This window comes from Pholcus phalangioides, unplaced genomic scaffold (genome assembly GCF_987345545.1).
Source record: "Pholcus phalangioides strain wild (caught in Gottingen) unplaced genomic scaffold, Ppha-v1.0 ptg000015l_1, whole genome shotgun sequence".
NCBI lineage: Eukaryota > Metazoa > Arthropoda > Arachnida > Araneae > Pholcidae > Pholcus > Pholcus phalangioides.
Window position 1 is genome coordinate 60,209,638 of NW_028301608.1, and position 21,917 is coordinate 60,231,554.

At 34.5% G+C, this 21,917-nt stretch overlaps 3 protein-coding genes across 3 annotated transcripts; all 3 read right to left on the reverse strand.

The window, feature by feature from the left end:
* Nucleotides 1-1,876: 1,876 nt before the first annotated feature.
* On the reverse strand, nucleotides 1,877-3,100 carry LOC149076361 (uncharacterized). The gene is made up of 3 exons (XM_089242229.1): nucleotides 3,054-3,100; nucleotides 2,636-2,695; nucleotides 1,877-2,401 (listed from the first exon to the last, which is right to left on the reverse strand). Exons 1-3 carry the CDS (start codon nucleotides 3,063-3,065, stop codon nucleotides 1,877-1,879), a joined length of 597 nt encoding a protein of 198 aa, XP_089098355.1. The 5' UTR covers nucleotides 3,066-3,100.
* A 4,564-nt stretch (nucleotides 3,101-7,664) lies between these two features.
* Nucleotides 7,665-8,842, reverse strand: LOC149076362 (uncharacterized). Its single transcript, XM_089242230.1, has 3 exons — nucleotides 8,831-8,842; nucleotides 8,408-8,467; nucleotides 7,665-8,189 (listed from the first exon to the last, which is right to left on the reverse strand). Exons 1-3 carry the CDS (start codon nucleotides 8,840-8,842, stop codon nucleotides 7,665-7,667), a joined length of 597 nt encoding a protein of 198 aa, XP_089098356.1.
* Nucleotides 8,843-13,766: 4,924 nt separating this feature from the next.
* Nucleotides 13,767-14,985, reverse strand: LOC149076363 (uncharacterized). The gene is made up of 3 exons (XM_089242231.1): nucleotides 14,974-14,985; nucleotides 14,554-14,613; nucleotides 13,767-14,306 (listed from the first exon to the last, which is right to left on the reverse strand). Exons 1-3 carry the CDS (start codon nucleotides 14,983-14,985, stop codon nucleotides 13,767-13,769), a joined length of 612 nt encoding a protein of 203 aa, XP_089098357.1.
* Nucleotides 14,986-21,917: the final 6,932 nt, after the last annotated feature.

The window sequence follows — 21,917 nt, forward strand, 5'->3', positions numbered from 1 at the left end:
TTTATCTGAGGGCCACACGTTATTTGCATATTTTTTTCCAATTGAAAGTACGCGTTTAGGATGAAGGTTTAGCCAGAGAATTGCCGTGCCGGAGGGCTCTCAGAGTTATTCTACGTGGCGTAGAGTTAAGATGCTGGTCTTCGATAATAGAAAATACATCTGTCTGAAAAAGTCAATTAATCAAATTAAATAATTAAAAGAAAGGTAATGGTATTTGAGTTGAGAAGATATATTTGCGTCTGGGTGAAATATTTTCATCAAGAATGTATTGATATTTAATGAATTTTTGGATAAATCAATAGATAAATAAATTTCAAAACAACATAGGCATTATACAAGGAGCATAGCTAAAGCTATTAGCTATGCACCTTGCTTGTTATTGCATTAGCTATTATCTTGCTTTCTCGTTACTTCTCCGTCTTTCAAATTCAAATATATCTGCGGATATTTCACGGAAAAACGTGGATTGTCTTTTCTTCCTTTTAGCCTCATCAGGAAGAGACGAAAAAACTACTTCCTGATTTGTTTTTGAACACAGGGTCTCCATTTGAGTGTGGTTACACTTTTATTTTATTAACTACACAACCTCTTGCAATATGAATGACGTGTCTACGGTCCGCACGTAATTTGGATACGTTTTCTCATTTAATGTAAAAATATTTCAATTAATTCGCGGTGCGTGCTGCCAGCTATGCACCCAGTATATTACTGTCTCAAATAAAACATCGCATGTTCAGTAATGTGTCACATGTTGTTTCATTAATTATGAAAACAAAGAATTTCTGAAATGCATTTCACTTTGACTCTCTTAGACAGCTAAACTCTCCGAATACCTTCCTCATTCTTTCTATTATATTCCAGACACTGAGTTAAGGCATCTTAGCTCTCAAATATACATTCCCCGTAACTCCCCTTACTGTAAAACATAGCTTATACTGCGAAGTTAATTTTTCTCTGTCGCGGCAAATTCCATACCGCGGTCAATGAAACAACTTTTTCTGACATTAATTTTGAATTATGTTAATGGAATTTTGGGAAATACAGTGAAAACACGATCTAACGATATTCTGTTGAGCAAGAAAAATTATCGTTGTAGAGGGTTTAACGTTATATCGTGAGGTAACAGTTTAGCAATTAGACCATAGGACATTTCCCAACAAAACTTTAAGAAATCGTTATAGAGAAATTTATCGTTATATGGAGTACTGTTGTAGCATAGTTTTATTGTATCCAATCCAAGATAACGACTTATGTTTGGGCAGTAATATTATAAAATTCTCAAAGAGATTAAATATAAGTTGATCATTACAAAATTTAGTTTTGTTCAAATTTTTGTATTCTGTTTACTTCTAGAAGGAAAATTGCATGTGACTGCGGAATCTACTCTACGAAGCTGTGAGATGTAAAACTCTCCGACGTTTCTACGAAAAAAAATTTGGTGCTAATACATCCCAGTGGCTTATTTATCAAAGATAACGGTATAAGAGTTAAGCTTTTGTCTGAGTAAAAATATATTTAATATTAAACGATAACATATTTAAATGTATATAACGTGTATTAACGCGTATTATTATAAAGTATATATTTATACCACATTTAATGTACCATAAACGGTTTTTGATCATTGTAAAATCAGAAGAGAGGGAAGTTTTATGTGATACCAATCCAATCATTTATTTCCCATATGGGACCAAATCTTTTAGGAGTTTAGAAAACAATTTGAATGCCCCGTGTACAAAGCAATTAGTTATACTAGTAAACAAATGCTACACCAAATTATCAATCATAACTGTGTTTATTTTTCTGCTAATAACCATATCACAGAAATTGCACAAGCTGCATTTTGGTTAATTTTTTGACGAACATTTATTGAAATCTAGAATTTGCCGAGATGGTGTTCTCTGCTGTCGTACTTTTGGACAGTACCATGTCCATAACCACCGAATCCTAGGCCATAACCACCGTATCCGAGGCCATATCCACCGTATCCGAGACCATATTCACCGTGTCCGAGACCATATCCATCATATGCTCCGAGATATCCAGCGGCCAATGGTGCCTTGATACCGTGACCGAATCCGTAGCCTCCGAGACCTCCGTAAGCATAGCCGTCATATCCGAGTCCGTGTCCGGCTCCATAGTATGGGTGAGCTGAGGAGATGATGTTGACAGCAGCTGGATCCTGGTTGGCAGTACCCGGTTCGTTGGTCTTGACCTGAGCGCGGAAGCCAGCGTGGTCAGCCACGTAGTTCACCTGACGTTGGACACCGCGGTCATCAGTGAATCCGTAGTTGCCTTTCACATGTCCGGCACCATTACCAGTTTCTTGTCTGTGCTGTTCACCGTGTTTGTCTTTCACGCTGTATCCAAATGAGTATGGCTGAGGTGCATGGTGGTGAACCTGAAATTCCAGTGACAAGCATTACTTTCATTTGACACCATTTTTATATCTAAACGCACAATTTACAATTTTTTCGCCATAAAATTATATTCCAGCATGCAGGTATTTTTTACGGCAATACTAACATAACATATTTTCTTTATCGATCCATATTATATCCATGATTGTTTTATATCCTTTATATCATTCGACCCACTAACGCTCATTCGAAATGAAACCTAAATTAAAACTTACTTTGGGAAGTGGTAAAATGCTGGCCTGTACAGCGGCAGCCGCAAAAGCAATGAGAACAATCTGAAATGGAAATATCAATATAACTTATCCCATTTTGCAATAATAATTATGCGGTAAATAACGAACTTTTGCGAGAAATTTCAATCGTGAATATTTTTGATAGTCTAAATGAAAACTTTTGTTACTTGGTTTCGATCAGTGACTTGTGTGGACTTTTGATGAAAATATCATTTTATATGAAAATTGTAATTTTTGAGGAGCTAAAGATGTTTTTATCAAATAATTATTCTGGATAAAATACTATATAACTCATGCGGAAAACCACGTAAGCTTTTGTCGTAAGCAATATTCAAACTATAGAAGTTTTACCGAATGCGAAAGTCATCATATTGAATGAGCTATAAATTATATTTCTCACCTTGGCGATCATTTTCTTTTGAGGGGATAGTTTGCTTCTTGTTGGAATGCAAAGATAGAGAGAACTGTGATCATATCGGATAGAAACTATGCCTTTTATACTGAAGGACCCAAACTGAATTTCATACTTGATCTTGAACTCGAAATTGCACACAAATTATTCAAATACCAAGGAAAGTATTATCTCCGACGCAGACATGACTGACTTTGGCCCCTTTTTAAGATCACGTCATAGATCACTTCACAGTCCTCTTCCAGCTCGTTCAACGTTTCATTTCTTATTTTACTTGATATTCATAAAAAAAACAAAAAAAACCTGGCGAATAAATTTTTTCTTTGCGTAACTTTAAGACAAATGAGTAACGCGAGGATGAAAAATTGCAAATAAGCGAATCGCAAAGAATTGGTTTAGGAACTATGTTGCTTGGCACATGACCGTGTTATAAAAAAATTTTATGCGTATTCCAGACATACAGGGTGATTCAAATTTCATAGGTCAAACTTGAAGGGATGATAGAATACACAGAAACAAGCATATATTTTGTTATGGAACAAATGTGGTAGAATATGAAAGGTTCGTGTCCAGATACAGTAACAAAACCCATCGGGCTAAGTCACCGATGTCACTGATTTGGGCGATGAGGTCCTTGAAAGTGTTTGTCTGAACAGTTTACACGATGCGTAGCACAGCGTTTTTGAACCTTTTTATGCAGCGCACAGTTGAACTTCCACGACACACTTAATTTTTGATATTTTAAAAAATGATGTTACTGAAAATTTTGCTTGCAATAATTATTAATCATGAGTTAATTATAGTTAATTTATAATTTTATTAACTAGTAATTATTGTTATAAAAGTAATTGAAATTCCTGAAACAAAACTTAATTATATAATTGTACTTGACAAATATTTGTAGAATATTTTCGTTTTGCGACAGGAACAGTGTTAAAGAGTTTTCCATACATTCTAACTATGATCTCGGTTTTTATCTTCAACTAGCTGCAGTCGGTGACGTTTCCCACCCCGTAAAAATATTATGTATTTATAGTTCAATCAGCTGGTATTTTCCTGGCTCATCTTAAAAAGTCATTCCATAATGCTAAAATTTAAGTATTAAATAAATTTAATAACTAAATTTTATAAATGTTATAAATTAAAGTTTTTTAAATGGTAATAAATAAAGTTTTATAAATGTTAATAATTAAAATTTTATAAATGTTAATAATTAAAGTTTTATAAATGTTAAAAATTAGAAAGTTCAAAATTTGATATCAGTTTTTATTAATTATTCTCTAAAAATTCAGTTACATTTGTAAAAAATACATTCGTCAAAGCAACATTTGTACTCATAAATTAAGATATGGTCTGAAACAAAAACGTATCTGACTCCGTTATTTGTTAACCGATTTTTAAATTTTAAATTGCAGTGGAAAACCTATTAAGATGCGCATATTTAGTGCCGGAAACATTTGGGAAACTTAGTTGCATCTGACTGAAAACATGAAAACGTCGTGAAAAAAGGGTGTTTTGGAAAACTTCTGCTATATTAAAAGAATTCATAAAAATATTTTTTGGCGGGAATAAGTTTACGGCTCCCCTTCCACACATTAGCGAAGAATTCTAAAAAGAATTGCATTTCGAGTGATACGATCAACAGTGCGGATTTGTATAAAAAACAAATACATACATACTTTCACATTTATATATAAAATGTTGTACTTTACTGAAAAACTGGTTTCATACGGATTTGATATTAAAAGCATGGTTCTTCTTTTTTTCTTGTAGCATTTCAAAATATACCATTAATCAACCTTTACATTGAAATTTATATTTCATTAAATTAAATCGAAATTTCATATAAATTTTTTAGTGGTTCAGTTGGCATCCTCTCTCATTTTCGTTCACAATTTTTCCTTTTTCAGTATCATTTCGATCGTAGCGTCGTTCGCACATTTCAAACCAGCGGATCCCAAACTTATTGATTCAAGGAACCTTTTTAAGAATATAATTGGTGAGGCCCACTAAAAAAAGCCTCTTTTTTTTATTTATTCACTGAATTTAGTGATTAACATCGTCAGAGTAACCACGGATTACATGTTGTAAGCCACAACCTTGAAAAAATGGAATTTCGCTTGATTACGGTGAACAGCGATAGTGCATTTTCTATAAGAACCTCTACAATGCATTACCATTGCTACCAAAAAATGTATTTTTCTCGGTCTTGCTCTGCTTCTGAAATTTTCCCCCGCGAATTCAGAATCCCCCTGTATTTACGTATTAAGAAATATCGAAGTTAAATTTCCCCATCTCAGAGAGACCTGGAATGCATTCTACTGTGGTTCATGGAGCTTCGGATCAGAGTTACTCAACCTATCGTTGACCAGAGCTGGCCAACAACATTGGCATAAGTTGTCCGCAGGCAGATTTTATAATTTAATTATAAGTAAATGAAAAATTCTGAAATTAAGAAAAAACAACAAAAAAAAAGAAAAATTATTCAATTGTTTTTATTGATAATAACAATATCCACATATCGGTTCTTAAGTGCGGGATATCAATAATCGACCGATTTTCTAATCCTTGCCAAAATGGGGAAAGTTGAAAAAAAAAACGCTACAAGCTACCGTAAATAATGTTGTACTTGACGAAAAAACGTTCAAATGACTAGTTGTGAACAAATCTCTGTATTTATTTATTCATGCAGAAAAACAAGTGGAACTGGGATCTTAAATACGGGACGTCACCAATTGTCATCAAAAGCGTTGTCATCAATCGGAAAAACAATTGCATAAAACTGAAAAGAAACTTCGAACCTGATAGAGGGCGATATCCATAGGAGCAGTAAAAACAGCTATGAATATTTTATAACATCCTATGCGCATGCTGGAGTTATGGGGGCGTTGAAAAAAGGAAATTTTTAAGAATGGGGCGATAGAAAGGTAAGCTTGGGAAACCGATTTAGATTATGTGTGCTCCCCATTTCATTTCTTAAAAACCTTGGGAAAATAAATCGTCTTTCAGAAATGTTCATATTGTCACAACTTGGTTATCAACGATGATCTCATAAGCTTTGCAGTTATTGGTCTACCGGGAAATAATTCCACATCCGAGGGGGATCTTCTTGGGATATGCAGTCAATGCGATCATAAGGTTGCAGTATATCGTTTTTAGAATCGAAAGCTTTTGAAACCCAATATAAATACGCATTAAATATGCAAAAAAATTATTTGCAATCCATCGGAGAATTTTCAGTGACATTTGTTTCTCGTTTATTAAAAAGTCAGTGCATCATCTGTATGTCCGTTACTCGAATTTATGGAATTCTTCAACAGAGGATTTCTTTCTTCTCCATATAATACAATAATCAGCAAAATATCAAATATGGTTTTCCATAATTAGCAGCATGTATGATCACAAAATTCCAGGCATTAATTTCCTCTTATGATCTAATTTGATGTCTTCTCATTCCAAAAAATCTTCACTTAGGATTCTTCATAATTAAGGAAAGTGCATTGGTCAAATAAGATCATGGTACTAGACCAATGACACTAGATCTTCGAATGCCGGTCGTAAAATCCGAAAATGTCTAGATACCTTAATATCATAATGGACAGCTTCCAAATATAAAATATTAGTTAGGTAATTTTTTTTATCTCATTTGACTGTACTTGGTGGATAATTCTGAATGGCAAATTGTCTACATGTCATAATTAGTGTGCTTGATATTTTGCGGTGTTTAGTCTATATATGCTCAGGAAGAGATGTGTTCACAGTATATTCCTTTTCTGTATTTTTGACGTTCGTCAGTTTTTTAGTTGTCGGAAATGAGATATAAATTTATTAATCAAGATTATTGTAAATCTCTGATGAAAACAGTCTAACCAAGCATCATATAATTCATCTGCTGAATTAATAAATTTACTGGGCATGTTTTTTTTTGAGTATCTGTGATTAAATAATATTTATCAACTTTTAAGATGTAGCTACTACTTAAGAACTGAACACTCGTTACCGAATTCCCATCAACAGTACTTTAGCGGACCTATCAGATTAAATACATTTCTTTTATTGTTGCGCTGTATTTATTTATTCACTGAATATGCATGGTACTTATTTGATAAGTACGGATGGTATTTATTTGGTGTAATAAATGTAGAAAGCCACTTGATGTATCTCCAGCATTTTTACTAAATTTCTATTATCAAACATTTTAGCACCATAACCTTTATATTTATAAGCTATTTACGTATACGCTGTCGAAAATATTGTATACGCCTTTATATTTTATAGCTATTTCATGACAACATTTCGTGAAGTTGTTCACGAGCATCAGAAATTATTGAAATTATAGACAATATATTAAAAAGACAACTATTCCACTTTTCAGTCATTGATCCGAAATTACGCTTAATTTTATATATTTAATGAACATTTAGGGTTTATTGGTAAAGATATTAATAATTCACGTGAATTCAAACATTTAAAAGAAGTGAAAGAATTTGCAAACAAATAATAAATTATAAGTTATGTTTATTTCGATGTTGATAAAAATGTGACCGAAGTTGGAAAAGCTTACATTTTGAATGATTTCTTAACAACATGCATTCTGATTTAAAACAGGCCGAGATGTTGTTCTCTGCTGTCGTACCTTTGGACAGTACCGTGTCCGTAACCACCGTATCCGAGGCCATAACCATCGTATCCGAGTCCATATCCACCGTATCCGAGGCCATATCCACCATATGCTCCGAGATGTCCTGCGGCCAATGGCACCTTGATACCGTGACCGAGTCCAAGTCCGTAGCCTCCATTACCGGCGAATCCAACACCTCCGTATCCGTAGCCACCATACCCCAGTCCATGTCCGGCACCGAAGTATGGGTGAGCTGAAGAGATGATTTTGATAGCAGCTGGATCCTGGTTGGCAGTACCCGGTTCGTTGGTCTTGACCTGAGCGCGGAAGCCAGCGTGGTCAGCCACGTAGTTCACCTGACGTTGGACACCGCGGTCATCAGTGAATCCGTAGTTGCCTTTCACATGTCCGGCACCATTACCAGTCTCTTGTCTGTGCTGTTCACCGTGTTTGTCTTTTACGCTGTATCCAAAAGAGAATGGCTGAGGTGCATGGTGGTGAGCCTGAAATGCCAGTGGTATGCATTATTTTCATTGACAAAAAAAATTATAACGCTTTTATATCTAAAGGCATATGTTATAAGTTATAAGCCATGAAACTATATTCAAATTTTCAGTTATTTTTACGGCAATTTTTTCTTAATTCGTCCATATAATATTCTGGATTGATCTTTCATTCATCAATGGTTATTCGAAATTAAACCTGTCAAATTAGTACTTACTCCATGAAGTGGTAAAATATCGGCTTGTACAGTGGCAGCGGTGAAAGCAATAAGGACAAACTGAAATGAAAATGAAATATCAATAATGACTTCTTTCCAAAACTGACAAATGTGTGTGCAAAATTAAATATTTGCGAATTATAAATCATTCATATCTTTGATAATGTACATGAAATTCTTCTACGTGATTTCGATCAAACACTTGGATGGGTTAGGTTGAAATATCATCTAAATTACAGAATTTAATTTTCCTCAAGTACTACAATCAAAATGTGTTCGCAAATAATTAGTTTGGAAAAACAATATATCACCCTTGAAAATAAGCTCGAAGCAAGTAAACAATAGTCAAACTCTAAGAGTTGCGCTGATACCTTAAAATGCAAAAGCTATCAATAAAAAACCATGGGGTAGCATATTTCTCACCTTGGCGATCATTTTCTTCTGATTGATTAGTTTGCTTCTTGTTTGAATGCAAAGATAGAACTGTGATCAGATCGAGTAGAAGCCTGCGCTTTTATACTCAAGTCCCGAATGAATTTTCACAGTTGAAGTTGACCTTGAATTTCCAAATGGTTCAAATACCATTACAAGAGTTACGTTCGAGGCAGACCTGACTGACTTTGGCCGGTTTTAAAATCACGTCATAGATGAATTCACAGTTCACTACTCATTCGACTGCTTATTTATTCTTTTTCCTCTCGCAGACGACTTAATGATCAAAAAGACAGTTTTAATAAAATGAAATTTTGTTTTCGTAACTTTAATGAATAGGGGCACTGTGTGTGTGGATGTGAAAACAAAAAAAAGTAAGGAATTTAAAAAGAATTGATTATGACTTAATTTGGTAAACGCATGGTCGCATTATAAAAGTTCATACCTTTTCGCAGGACCGTGGGGTCAGGGGGGTGCCGCTGCCCCCTCCTGGCTTCTGAAAATGCACTAAAAATTGGATATATATATATATATATACATATCTGTATATATAAATTTTATATATATACACACATCCACTGAGTACATGTTCTTTGCCGCCGCCCCCCCCCCCCCGCAAAAAGTTGAATTGACGTCCCTGACTATTCGTGACATATCTCCAATAAATTAAATAGTTTTATAAATAATGAGCTCATCATGTGTCCGAATTTCATGTCATTTGCACAAGTAGGGTGCCTTCTCGAGCACTCTAAGATGCGGTTTAATTTCGATTTGGCTTTAATTTAGATAAACACATATATAAATTTATCAACATCTCACTCACCAAATACTTTTTTAGTAAAAACCAGAGCTTCGTAAAATATAAGTTGAAACGTTTTAACAAAGTTATAAACGGAAATGCAATATAACTATTGATTTTACGACTAAATCACGCTCTCTATATATACTACACACTATAATAATAATTTTTATCATTTTTTTCGTCTCAAAACATTCATTTATGCATAACAGGTAGAATGTGTAGATTTTGTAAAATTCCCGAAATGTTTACATTCTCATCTCCTTTAGGATTAATACTTGAAGCTTTCTCGTTAGAGAAAATTTCAGGATTATTTATTTCCTTTTTTCAATTGTTCCATCTTTTTCAACAAACAAAAATTTAATATATAATTATTCCAGATACGTGAAACTGGGTGTCTCGCGGTTTCTCCAGTTTCTCCAGATACATGAAACTAAATTTAAAGTTGTTACTTTATGAAACTAAATTTTTCACATGTATTTCGTCATCCACTTCCACAAGTTACTAAACAATTTTAGAACCACGAAATTTCCATCCAGACTGAAGATTTCTCATTTTGTGTCGCCTTGAAAAGCCGTTTGCTAAGAAATTAGTAAGAACACCGACGTTTTTTTCTTTTTAATTGTCAAAGTGACGGTTTTTTTTCCTCTGTATATAATATATTTTGATACTATATGACTTAAATAAATATTTTTAAATGAAGAATATCGTTTTTCATAACTATTAGCATGTATTTTAACTCATACAAATTAACATTGAAAAGACGGGTCGGGGAACTATACCTACAAAGACGAGCAGAGGTCTGTGTGACCCTTTGCTTTCTCCGATAATGTTTGAAATTTCAATATTTTACAGCATGGTATAACATTTTTATGGCAGAATACACAGTTATATTTAAAGAATTAGTTTGTAAAAAAAAACCATCGGTGTTAATATATCTTATTATTACTTAATTTTAATGGATTCCGCTGTGTGTATGAGTGTGCGTAAACGACTTCTGTTGATGAGCGTCAGTGTGGAGGACACTCGAGGCTAAGGGATCTGTATTTTCTATATCCCCGATAGGATATCAGTGTTACCTCGCTTTTAGGTTGTGAATATGATCAACGAATGTGGTGCTTTATTGCTTTCGTGGTTGTGAGATCCGTATCTGTAAGAAACGAGTTTATCGTAAAATATTTTATAATCCTTTACGTCCTATTGCCGAGGAAGGACCCACGCGATATTTCTTTTACATTTATATCTGTTCCAGTTTCTCCTCTACCGATAAACGGGATATTATTGAGGTCTCTTATATTTATGGAAATCAGTTGACGTTTTGATGTAGTTCTTTAATTTCATTGATGGTTTGCATTTATTTGTTCATAGTACAATTTTATTTTTCATCAACTGAGGCATTTTTGGATGTATAATTTCATTCTGATTCGTGCGTCATCAATACTCTTGCTTACTTCACAAAGGTTTTACATTAGGTAGGTTTCATTCTTTCTGTCCTCTGAATTCTCATCATCAGCACTACTGGTGTTTCACGCACAATCTTTGCCAACTTCTGAAAAGTTTATCATCGGCGATTCTGTATCTTTATGGCATTTCTACAGCAATTATAAGCGACGGATCTACTTTGCAGAAAAAACAATTTATTGCACAAGACGACAAAAACGCTCGACAACATAAGCTGAGACACCTGCTGACCAACATCTTCACATAGGAATGAAGGTTAAAGATAACTCTCACAATTCGGGAGTTATACCATATTTGATGCAGAAACAAACTATCAGAAGAATTTCGACCTAACAAAATCAATTCTGACAACGTTGCTAGTATTATATGGCGAATGCATTCTAAAATATTGGTGAGGGTCACTGTGACCACCTTCCGTCTTTCTATGTATATACGTTCCTTTCTCCGTTGTTAAGAAAGGTAATGAAAAAAGCTTTGGTGTACTCTAAGAACATGATAAATCAGATAAATTCGAGAAATTTCGAAGCATTCATCTTACTTGAGATATTCTAGCAGAAAGAGACCACAGTATGACACAGACCCCGTTCGTCTTTCTAGTGTAAATACCAATTTTGTAAAAAGCTAGCGAGTAGCTTGAAACACAAACAAATTAACTTCTTATATGTACACCCTGTACTCAAAAACCGAATTACAGAGGTGGCCAGTTAGAAACAGATACGAAAACAAAATAGATTCTACATTTCCAAGTGCAAAATGTTCTTTCACATAAAGCAGCATAACTTTATGCTTTTTTCTTTCCACTCATTATTTGAATTCAAATATCTCAGGGAATATTGCATTTAGAAACATGGAATTCCCTTTGTTTGCCTCAGCAAACACGGGGCAATAATTTTTATATTGGGTTTTTGAACACCACCGTTTCATCCGTCTTCGATAATAGAAAATACATCCGTCTGAAAAAGTCAATTAATCAAATTAAATAATTAAAAGAAAGGTAATGGTATTTGAGTTGAGAAGATATATTTGCGTCTGGGTGAAATATTTTCATCAAGAATGTATTGATATTTAATGAATTTTTGGATAAATCAATAGATAAATAAATTTCAAAACAACATAGGCATTATACAAGGAGCATAGCTAAAGCTATTAGCTATGCACCTTGCTTGTTATTGCATTAGCTATTATCTTGCTTTCTCGTTACTTCTCCGTCTTTCAAATTCAAATATATCTGCGGATATTTCACGGAAAAACGTGGATTGTCTTTTCTTCCTTTTAGCCTCATCAGGAAGAGACGAAAAAACTACTTCCTGATTTGTTTTTGAACACAGGGTCTCCATATGAGTGTGGTTACAGTTTTATTTTATTAACTACACAACCTCTTGCAATATGAATGACGTGTCTACGGTCCGCACGTAATTTGGATACGTTTTCTCATTTAATGTAAAAAGATTTTAAGTAATTCGCGGTGCGTGCTGCCAGCTATGCACCCAGTATATTACTGTCTCAAATAAAACATCGCATGTTCAGTAATGTGTCACATGTTGTTTCATTAATTATGAAAACAAAGAATTTCTGAAATGCATTTCACTTTGACTCTTTTAGACAGCTAAACTCTCCGAATATCTTCCTCATTCTTTCTATTATATTCCAGACACTGAGTTAAGGCATCTTAGCTCTCAGATATACATTCCCCGTAACTCCCCTTACTGTAAAACATAGCTTATACTGCGAAGTTAATTTTTCTCTGTCGCGGCAAATTCCATTCCGCGGTCAATCAAACAACTTTTTCTGACATTAATTTTGAATTATGTTAATGGATTTTTGGGAAATACAGTGAAAACACGATCTAACGATATTCTGTTGAGCAAGAAAAATTCTCGGTCCAGAGGGTTTAACGTTATATCGTGAGGTAACAGTTTAGCAATTAGACCATAGGACATTTCACAACAAAACTTTAAGAAATTGTTATAGAGAAATTTATCGTTATATGGAGTACTGTTGTAGCATAGTTTTATTGTATCCAATCCAAGATAACGACTTATGTTTGGGTAGCAATATTATAAAATTCTCAAAGAGATTAAATATAAGTTGATCATTACAAAATTTAGTTTTGTTCAAATTTTTGTTTTCTGTTTACTTTTAGAAGGACAATTGCATGTGACTGCGGAATCTACTCTACGAAGCTGTGAGATGTAAAACTCTCCGACGTTTCTACGAAAAAAAATTTGGTGCTAATACATCCCAGTGGCTTATTTACCAAAGATAACGGTATAAGAGTTAAGCTTTCGTCTGAGTAAAAAAATATTTAATATTCAAACGATAACATATTTAAATGTATATAACGCGTATTAACGCGTATTATTATAAAGTATATATTTATACCACATTTAATGTACCATAAACGGTTTTTGATCATTGTAAAATCAGAAGAGAGGGAAGTTTTATGTGATACCAATCCAATCATTTATTTCCCATATGGGACCAAATCTTTTAGGAGTTTAGAAAACAATTTGAATGCCCCGTGTACAAAGCAATTAGTTATACTAGTAAACAAATGCTACACCAAATTATCAATCATAACTTTGTTTATTTTTCTGCTAATAACCATATCACAGAAATTGCACAAGCTGCATTTTGGTTAATTTTTTGACGAACATTTATTGAAATCTAGAATTGGCCGAGATGGTGTTCTTTGCTGTCGTACTTTTGGACAGTACCATGTCCGTAACTACCGAATCCTTGGCCATAACCACCGTATCCGAGGCCATATCCACCGTATCCGAGACCATATTCACCGTATCCGAGGCCATATCCATCATATGCTCCGAGATATCCAGCGGCCAATGGTGGCTTGATACCGTGACCGAATCCGTAGCCTCCGAGACCGCCATATCCGAGACCTCCGTAAGCATAGCCGTCATATCCGAGTCCGTGTCCGGCTCCATAGTATGGGTGAGCTGAGGAGATGATGTTGACAGCAGCTGGATCCTGGTTGGCAGTACCCGGTTCGTTGGTCTTGACCTGAGCGCGGAAGCCAGCGTGGTCAGCCACGTAGTTCACCTGACGTTGGACACCGCGGTCATCAGTGAATCCGTAGTTGCCCTTCACATGTCCGGCACCATTACCAGTTTCTTGTCTGTGCTGTTCACCGTGTTTGTCTTTCACGCTGTATCCAAAGGAGTATGGCTGAGGTGAATGGTGGTGAACCTGAAATTCCAGTGACAAGCATTACTTTCATCCGCAGAAATACATTTCATACCATTTTTATATCTAAACGCACAATTTACAATTTATTCGCCATAAAATTATATTCAAGCATGCAGGTATTTTTACGGCAATACTAACATAACATATTTTCTTAATCGATCCATATTATATCCGTGATTGTTTTATATCCTTTATATCATTCGACCCACTAACGCTCATTCGAAATGAAACCTAAATTAAAACTTACTTTGGGAAGTGGTAAAATGCTGGCCTGTACAGCGGCAGCAGCAAAAGCAATGAGAACAATCTGAAATGGAAATATCAATATAACTTATCCCATTTTGCAATAATAATTATGCTGTAAATAATGAACTTTTGCGAGAAATTTCAATCGTGAATATTTTTGATAATTTAAATGAAAGCTTTTGTTACGTGGTTTCGATCAGTGACTTGTGTGTTTTTGATAAATATATATTATTTTAACGGAGCTATCGTAAAGATGTTTTAAGCAAATAATTATTCTAGGGAAAATACTGTATAGCTCAGGCGGAAAAAAACGTAAGCTTTTATCGTAATCAATTTTCAAACTGGAAGTTTTACCGATAGCTTCGAATGCAAAAACTTATCATTGATACAGGGAGAATGAGCTGTAAATTATATTTCTCACCTTGGCGATCATTTTCTTTTGAGGGGATAAGTTTGCTTCTTGTTGGAATGCAAAGATAGAGAAATGTGATCATATCGATCAAACCATGGCTTTTATACTGAAGGGCCCAAATTGAATTTCACACTTGATCTTGAACTCGAAATTCCAAATTATTCAAATTTCAGGGCAAGAGATTGCGCAACCTCCGAAGCAGACATGACTGACTTTGGTGCCTTTTTAAGATCACGTCATAGATCACTTCACATACCTCTTGCAGCTCGTTCAATGTTTCATTTCTTATTTTACTAGATATTCATAAAAAAAAAATGAAAAACTGGCAAATTTTTTGTTTGAGTAACTTTAAGGCAAATGAGTAACGCGTGGATGAAAAATTCCAAATAAGCGAATCGCAAAGAATTGGTTTAGGATCTATGTTGATTAGTACATGACCGTGTTATAAAATTTTATACTTATTACGGACATACAGGGTGATTGAAAGTTCATAGGACACACTTCAAGGGATGGTAGAATGGACAGAAACAATCATATTTTGTTATAGAACAAATATGGTAGAATATGAAAGGTTCGTGTGCAGATACTATAATAAAACACATCGGGGTAAGTAACTCATGTCACTGATTTTGGCGATGAGGTCCTTGAAAGTGTTTGCCTGAACAGTTTACACAGTCCGTAGCACAGCGTTTATGAACCTTTTTATATAGCGGCACACTTGAACTTGCAGTTGAACTTCCACGGCACACTTAATTTGATATTCTAAAAAGTCATTTTACTGAAAATTTTGCTAACAATAATTCTTAATCATGAGTTAATTATCATTAATTAATTATTTTTATTTACTAGTAATTATCGTCATAAAATCATTGAAATTCCTGAATCAAAACTTAATTATATATTAGAACTTGACAAATATTTGTGGAATGTTTTCTTTTTGCGACAGGAGCAGTGTCAAAGAGTTTTCCGTAGATTCTAACTATGATTTCTGTTTTTATGTTCAACTAGCTGTACCCGGTGACGTTTACCGACCCGTAAATAATGTATGTCTTTATAGTTCAATCAGCTGGTATTTTCCTGGCTCATCTTAAAAAGTGATTCGATAATGCTAAAATTTAAGTATTAAATAAAGGTGTTTTTGGAAAAACTTCTGCTATATAAAGAAAATTGATAAATATATTTTTGGGCAGGAATATGCTTACGGCTCCCCGAAAGCATATTAGCAAAGAATTAGCGAAGAATCCTGAAAAAAATTGCATTTTTCGAGTGATACGATCAATGGTGAGCACTTTTGTAAAAAACAAATACATACATACTTTCACATTTATATATATAAGGTGTTGCGCTTTACAGAAAAACTGGTTTCATACAAATTTAATGTTAAAAACAGTTCGTTTTTTTCTTGTAACATTTCAAAATGTACCATCAATTGATTCTCAAATTGAAATTTATTTTTTACCAAATAAAATTGAAATTTAATATCAATTTCTTAGTAGTTCATTTGGCATCCTCTCTCATTTCCCTCACAATTTGTTTGCGATCATTTCGATTTTTCAGTATCATTTCGATTGTATCGTCGTTCGTACATTTCAAACCACCGGTTGCCAAACTTATTGATTCAAGTAGCCTTTTTTAAGAATATCATTGTGTGGTGGTGGCCCACCAAAGCCTCTTTTTTATTTACTCACTAAATTTGGCGATTAATTTCGTTAGAGTAACCACGGATCACATATTGTAAGCCACAGCCTGGAAGAAATGAAATTTGGCAACCAATCTGAAGAAAATATGCATTATGCCACCTGTTGGTGTATGAAAATACTTTTTCTGGAATGGTTTGCAGTAAATCTTTTTGAAAAGATTTAATAACGGTCTCATCGATTTTACACATCTTTGGTTGAAAGTTTCCTAGTATATTTTCTATTTTAACCCTTTTCTACAACAAATTTGATATTCTAGACTTTGACTTGTTTTTCAATTCAGGCACTTTTGAAACGTCGTTTTTTTTGGTTTTTTTTTATTCTCTAGAAAACATTGTATAAAAATGTTCTCTAGCTTTTATTTTATTTTCATTATTATTATTAAATAATATTAATCGTATAGTGCCTCATCTTTGGGTTGCTTTAGAAAAAATAATTCAATATTCTCTGAAAATTTTCCCGGCGCACATACGGTCTTCTCACGCCGCAGCGGTTGAAAAATGCTTTCGTAGGAAATGAACCTACAAAAAAAATCGAGAGAGAGGACTTTCCAATTTTTTTTTGGAGTAGAATTGAGTAACTGTTTAAGTAATTCCATATTTCATTGCAAAAAATTGGCAAACATTATGACGCTGGGACCACATGCAACCTCGGATTGCATTTTGGTTTATATTGGCGTGAGCCACGTCATAGAATGACAATCGGTATCAGGAAAATAAATGGAACTGGGAACTTAAATACGGTCAAATACGGGACGTCACCATAACGTCACAACTGTCATCAAAACGTCACCATCAATCGGAAAAAGAATTGCTTAAAATTGCTGAAAAACAAAGAAAAAAAACGTCCAACCTGAAGGAAATGATTGGGCGATCGATATCCAAGGGAGCAGTAAAAGATGAGATCCTATGCGCTGGATGGATTCAAGGGGGCGTTAAAAAAAAAAAGAAATTGTTGATGGGGCAATATATAAAAAGTTAAGTTTGGGAAACTCCGATTTAGATGATGTGTGCTCACCATTTGATTTCTTAAAAACTTGGGAGAAAACGTACGAATAAATGGTGTTTCAGAAATGTTCATATTGTCATTTTGTATGTCATGTGATAAACTATCATGCTTTGCAATTATTGGTCTACCGCGAACGACTGTCACATCCGGGGCGATCATCTGGGGTTATGCAATCAATGCGATCATAGGGTTGTAGTATATAGTTTTTTGAATCGAAAGCTTTTTGAAAACCAATAAAAATACACATTAAATATGCCAAAAAATGATTTGCCACTCATCGGAGAATTTTCTGTGGCAATTGTTTCTACCTTACTAAGAAGTGAGCGCACATCATCTGTATGTCCGTTATTCGAATTCATGGAATTTGCCAATGGAACGACTTCATGAGTCTCCGAGAAGCGAAAGTTTATTTTCGATAACCAGTATTCAGAGTATCTTATTGCATCAACACACTCTCTCGCGCTCTCTCTCTCTCTCTCTGTCTGTCTGTCTGTCTAAAGACGATAAAGTAATTTGTTAAATAAAAAACATTTTTAAACTTTGTTTGACAATGTTATATACACAAACGCGATACATAACCAGGTAATTTACGAGTAAATAGTGCGTTTCTGTTTTTTTTTCTTAATATGCACATTTATGCGTTATTGAGTCAAATGATAATAGACGAGGGTCCAAAATTTATAGCAATTTCAAAACGGCTTGTGGATCCACGTCTTTCACTGGCAGATTTCCAACTTTTTTACGTTCGTTTTTAAGACTCACTCTAGAACCTATCTTGTTAGAATTTCAGGGTCGATTTGGTGGTTTTTTATTTCTTTTTTTAGTATCAAATCGAATTTTGACGTACCAGAGACATGAAGTTAAACTTAATTTCATTATTTTTTCACATTTTCACATCACTTTTCCCAATTTACTGCTATGTATAAATTTTTAAAACCACAATATTTTAAGCCAAAACAAACATTTCTGAAGCTGATGTTCAAAAATTTTTTATTTAATTTTCCAACAGAGCATTTCTTTTTTTCTACATATAATACAATAATCAGCAAAATATCAAATATGGTTTTTCATAATTAGCAGCATGTATGGTCACAAAATTCAAGGCATTAATTTCCTCTTATGATCTAATTTGATGCCTTCTTATTCCAAAAAATCTTCACTTAGGATTCTTCATAATTAAGAAATGTGCATTGATCAAATAAGATCATGGTACTAGACCAATGACATATACAAATACAAATACCACGCCACAACAGGCAAATTTCCCAACGAGGTGGCTGACTTAAGAACATCATGGATACCCGAGCCATTTTTTGGAGGCCCTACCTACAACTGCTACACCACACATGCACCCCCCCCCCCCGCGGAACCCCCAACGAATCGGTACATGCGGGAATGTGCGTGTACGTGTAGTGACACCTGACGTGAAATTTTTGTTTCTCTGTAATGCTTGTTATGCGTAGTGCTGCCATCTGTCACCAGTTTTTCTAACTATGAGTGAAGTGTTATGATTGAATGATTTATCGTTGTAGGACTGTTGCTCTCTGTGGCGAGACTTTTTAACGGGGAGATCGGCTCGCATTTGCGCCTTGAAGTTGGGAACCACAGAAAACCAACTTCAGCCGACCACCACTGTGGGGTTCGAACCCGGATCCTCGCATCGCGAGTCCGTCACTATAACCACTCGACCACCACAGCGGCGAGATCTTCGAATACCGGTCGTAAAATCCCAAAATGTCTAGATACCTTAATATCATAATGGACAGCTTCCAAATATAAAATTTAACTTAGGTAATTTTTATTTTATCTCATTTGAGTGTACTTGGTGGATAATCCTGAATAGTAAATTGTCTAGATGTCATAATTAGTGTGCTTGATATTTTGCCAGTGTTGAGTCTTTATATGCTCAAGAAGAGTTGTGTTCACTGTATATTTCTTTTCTGCATTTTTGATGTTCGCCAGTTTTTTAATAGTCGGAAATGCCATATAAATTTACCATTCAAGATTATTGTAAATCTCTGTAGAAAGCAGTCTAACCAAGCATCATACAATTCATCGGCTGAATTAATAAATTTACTGGGCATGTCATTTTTTTTTAAGTTCCTGTGGTTAAATAATATTTATTAACTTTTAAGATGTAGCTAATACTTAAGAACTAAACACTCGGTACTCAATTCCCAACAACAGTACTTTAGCGGAACTATCAGATTAAATACATTTCTTATACAAATACAACAATGCAAATACATTTATTGTTCCGCTGTATTTATTTATTTACTGAACATTCTTGGTACTTATTTGAGGAGTACGGATGGTATTTATTTGAGGATTATGCGTTCTATTTATTTAAAAGTACGCATTGTATTTAATCAATGAGTATGCACACACATGTATTTGTTTACTTAATATGAATTCATTCTATATTCACTAAGGCAAAAGTGATGAACACAACTCCCATACAATGTTTGACACGGTGATAAATGATGCTAAAATGGTTGAAGAATAGTAATTTATTTATTAAAATATGCTAGAAATACACAACACAAGCACCAAGTAGCAAATGTAGAAAGCCACTTGATCACTATTTTCTGTATTTCCAGCATTTTTTACTAAATTACTATTTACCAAACATTTTTTAGCACCGTAACCTTTATATTTATAAGCTATTTACCTAATCCTGCCCAAAATACTGTATACAACTTTATAGTTTATAGCTATTTTATAACAAAATTAATAGTTATTTATTCTTAATTATTCGGAATTATTCTTAATTTTATATATTTAATTAACATTGGGGGTAAAGAAATTAATACTTCACGTTCATTCAAACATTTAAAAAAAGAGAAGAATTTGCAAATAAATAATAAATAACTAGTCATGTTTATTTCCATGTTGATAAAAATGTGACCGAAGTGGCAAAAGCTACATTTTGAATGATTTCTTAACAACATGCATTCTGATTTAAAACAGGCCGAGATGTTGTTCTCTGCTGTCGTACCTTTGGACAGTACCGTGTCCGTAACCACCGTATCCGAGGCCATAACCATCGTATCCGAGTCCATATCCACCGTATCCGAGGCCATATCCACCATATGCTCCGAGATGTCCTGCGGCCAATGGCACCTTGATACCGTGACCGAGTCCAAGTCCGTAGCCTCCATTACCGGCGAATCCAAGACCTCCGTATCCGTAGCCACCATATCCCAGTCCATGTCCGGCACCGAAGTATGGGTGAGCTGAGGAGATGATGTTGACAGCAGCTGGATCCTGGTTGGCAGTACCCGGTTCGTTGGTCTTGACCTGAGCGCGGAAGCCAGCGTGGTCAGCCACGTAGTTCACCTGACGTTGGACACCGCGGTCATCAGTGAATCCGTAGTTGCCTTTCACATGTCCGGCACCATTACCAGTTTCTTGCCTGTGCTGTTCACCGTGTTTGTCTTTTACGCTGTATCCAAAAGAGAATGGCTGAGGTGCATGGTGGTGATCCTGAAATTCCAGTGTTATGCATTAATTTCATTGACAAAAAAAATTGACATCGCTGATATATCTAAAGACATAAATTATAAATTATCAGCCATGAAATTATATTGGAATTTTCAGTTATTTTTACGGCAATGCTGTCGTATTATTTTTTCTTAATTCGTCCATATAATATTCTGGATTGATCTTTCACATTCATCAATGGTTATTCGGAATTAAACCTATCAAATTAGAACTTACTCCGTGAAGTGGTAAAATACTGGCTTGTACAGTGGCAGCGGTGAAAGCAATAAGGACAAACTGAAATGAAAATGAAATATCAATAATGACTTCTTTCCAAAACTGACAAATATGTGTGCAAAATTAAATATTTGCGAATTATAAATCATTCATATCTTTGATAATGTACATGAAATTCTTCTACGTGATTTCGATCAAACACTTGGATGGGTTAGGTTGAAATATCATCTAAATAACAGAATTTAATTTTCCTCAAGTACTACAATCAAAATGTGTTCGCAAATAATTAGTTTGGAAAAACAATATATCGCCCTTGAAAATAAGCTCGAAGTAAGTAAAGCAATAGTCAAACTCCAAGAGTTGCGCTGATACCTTAAAATGCAAAAGTTATCAATAAAAAACCATTGGATAGCATATTTCTCACCTTGGCGATCATTTTCTTCTGATTGATAAGTTTGCTTCTTGTTTGAATGCAAAGATAGAACTGTGATCAAATCGAATAGAAACCTAGGCTTTTATACTAAAGGC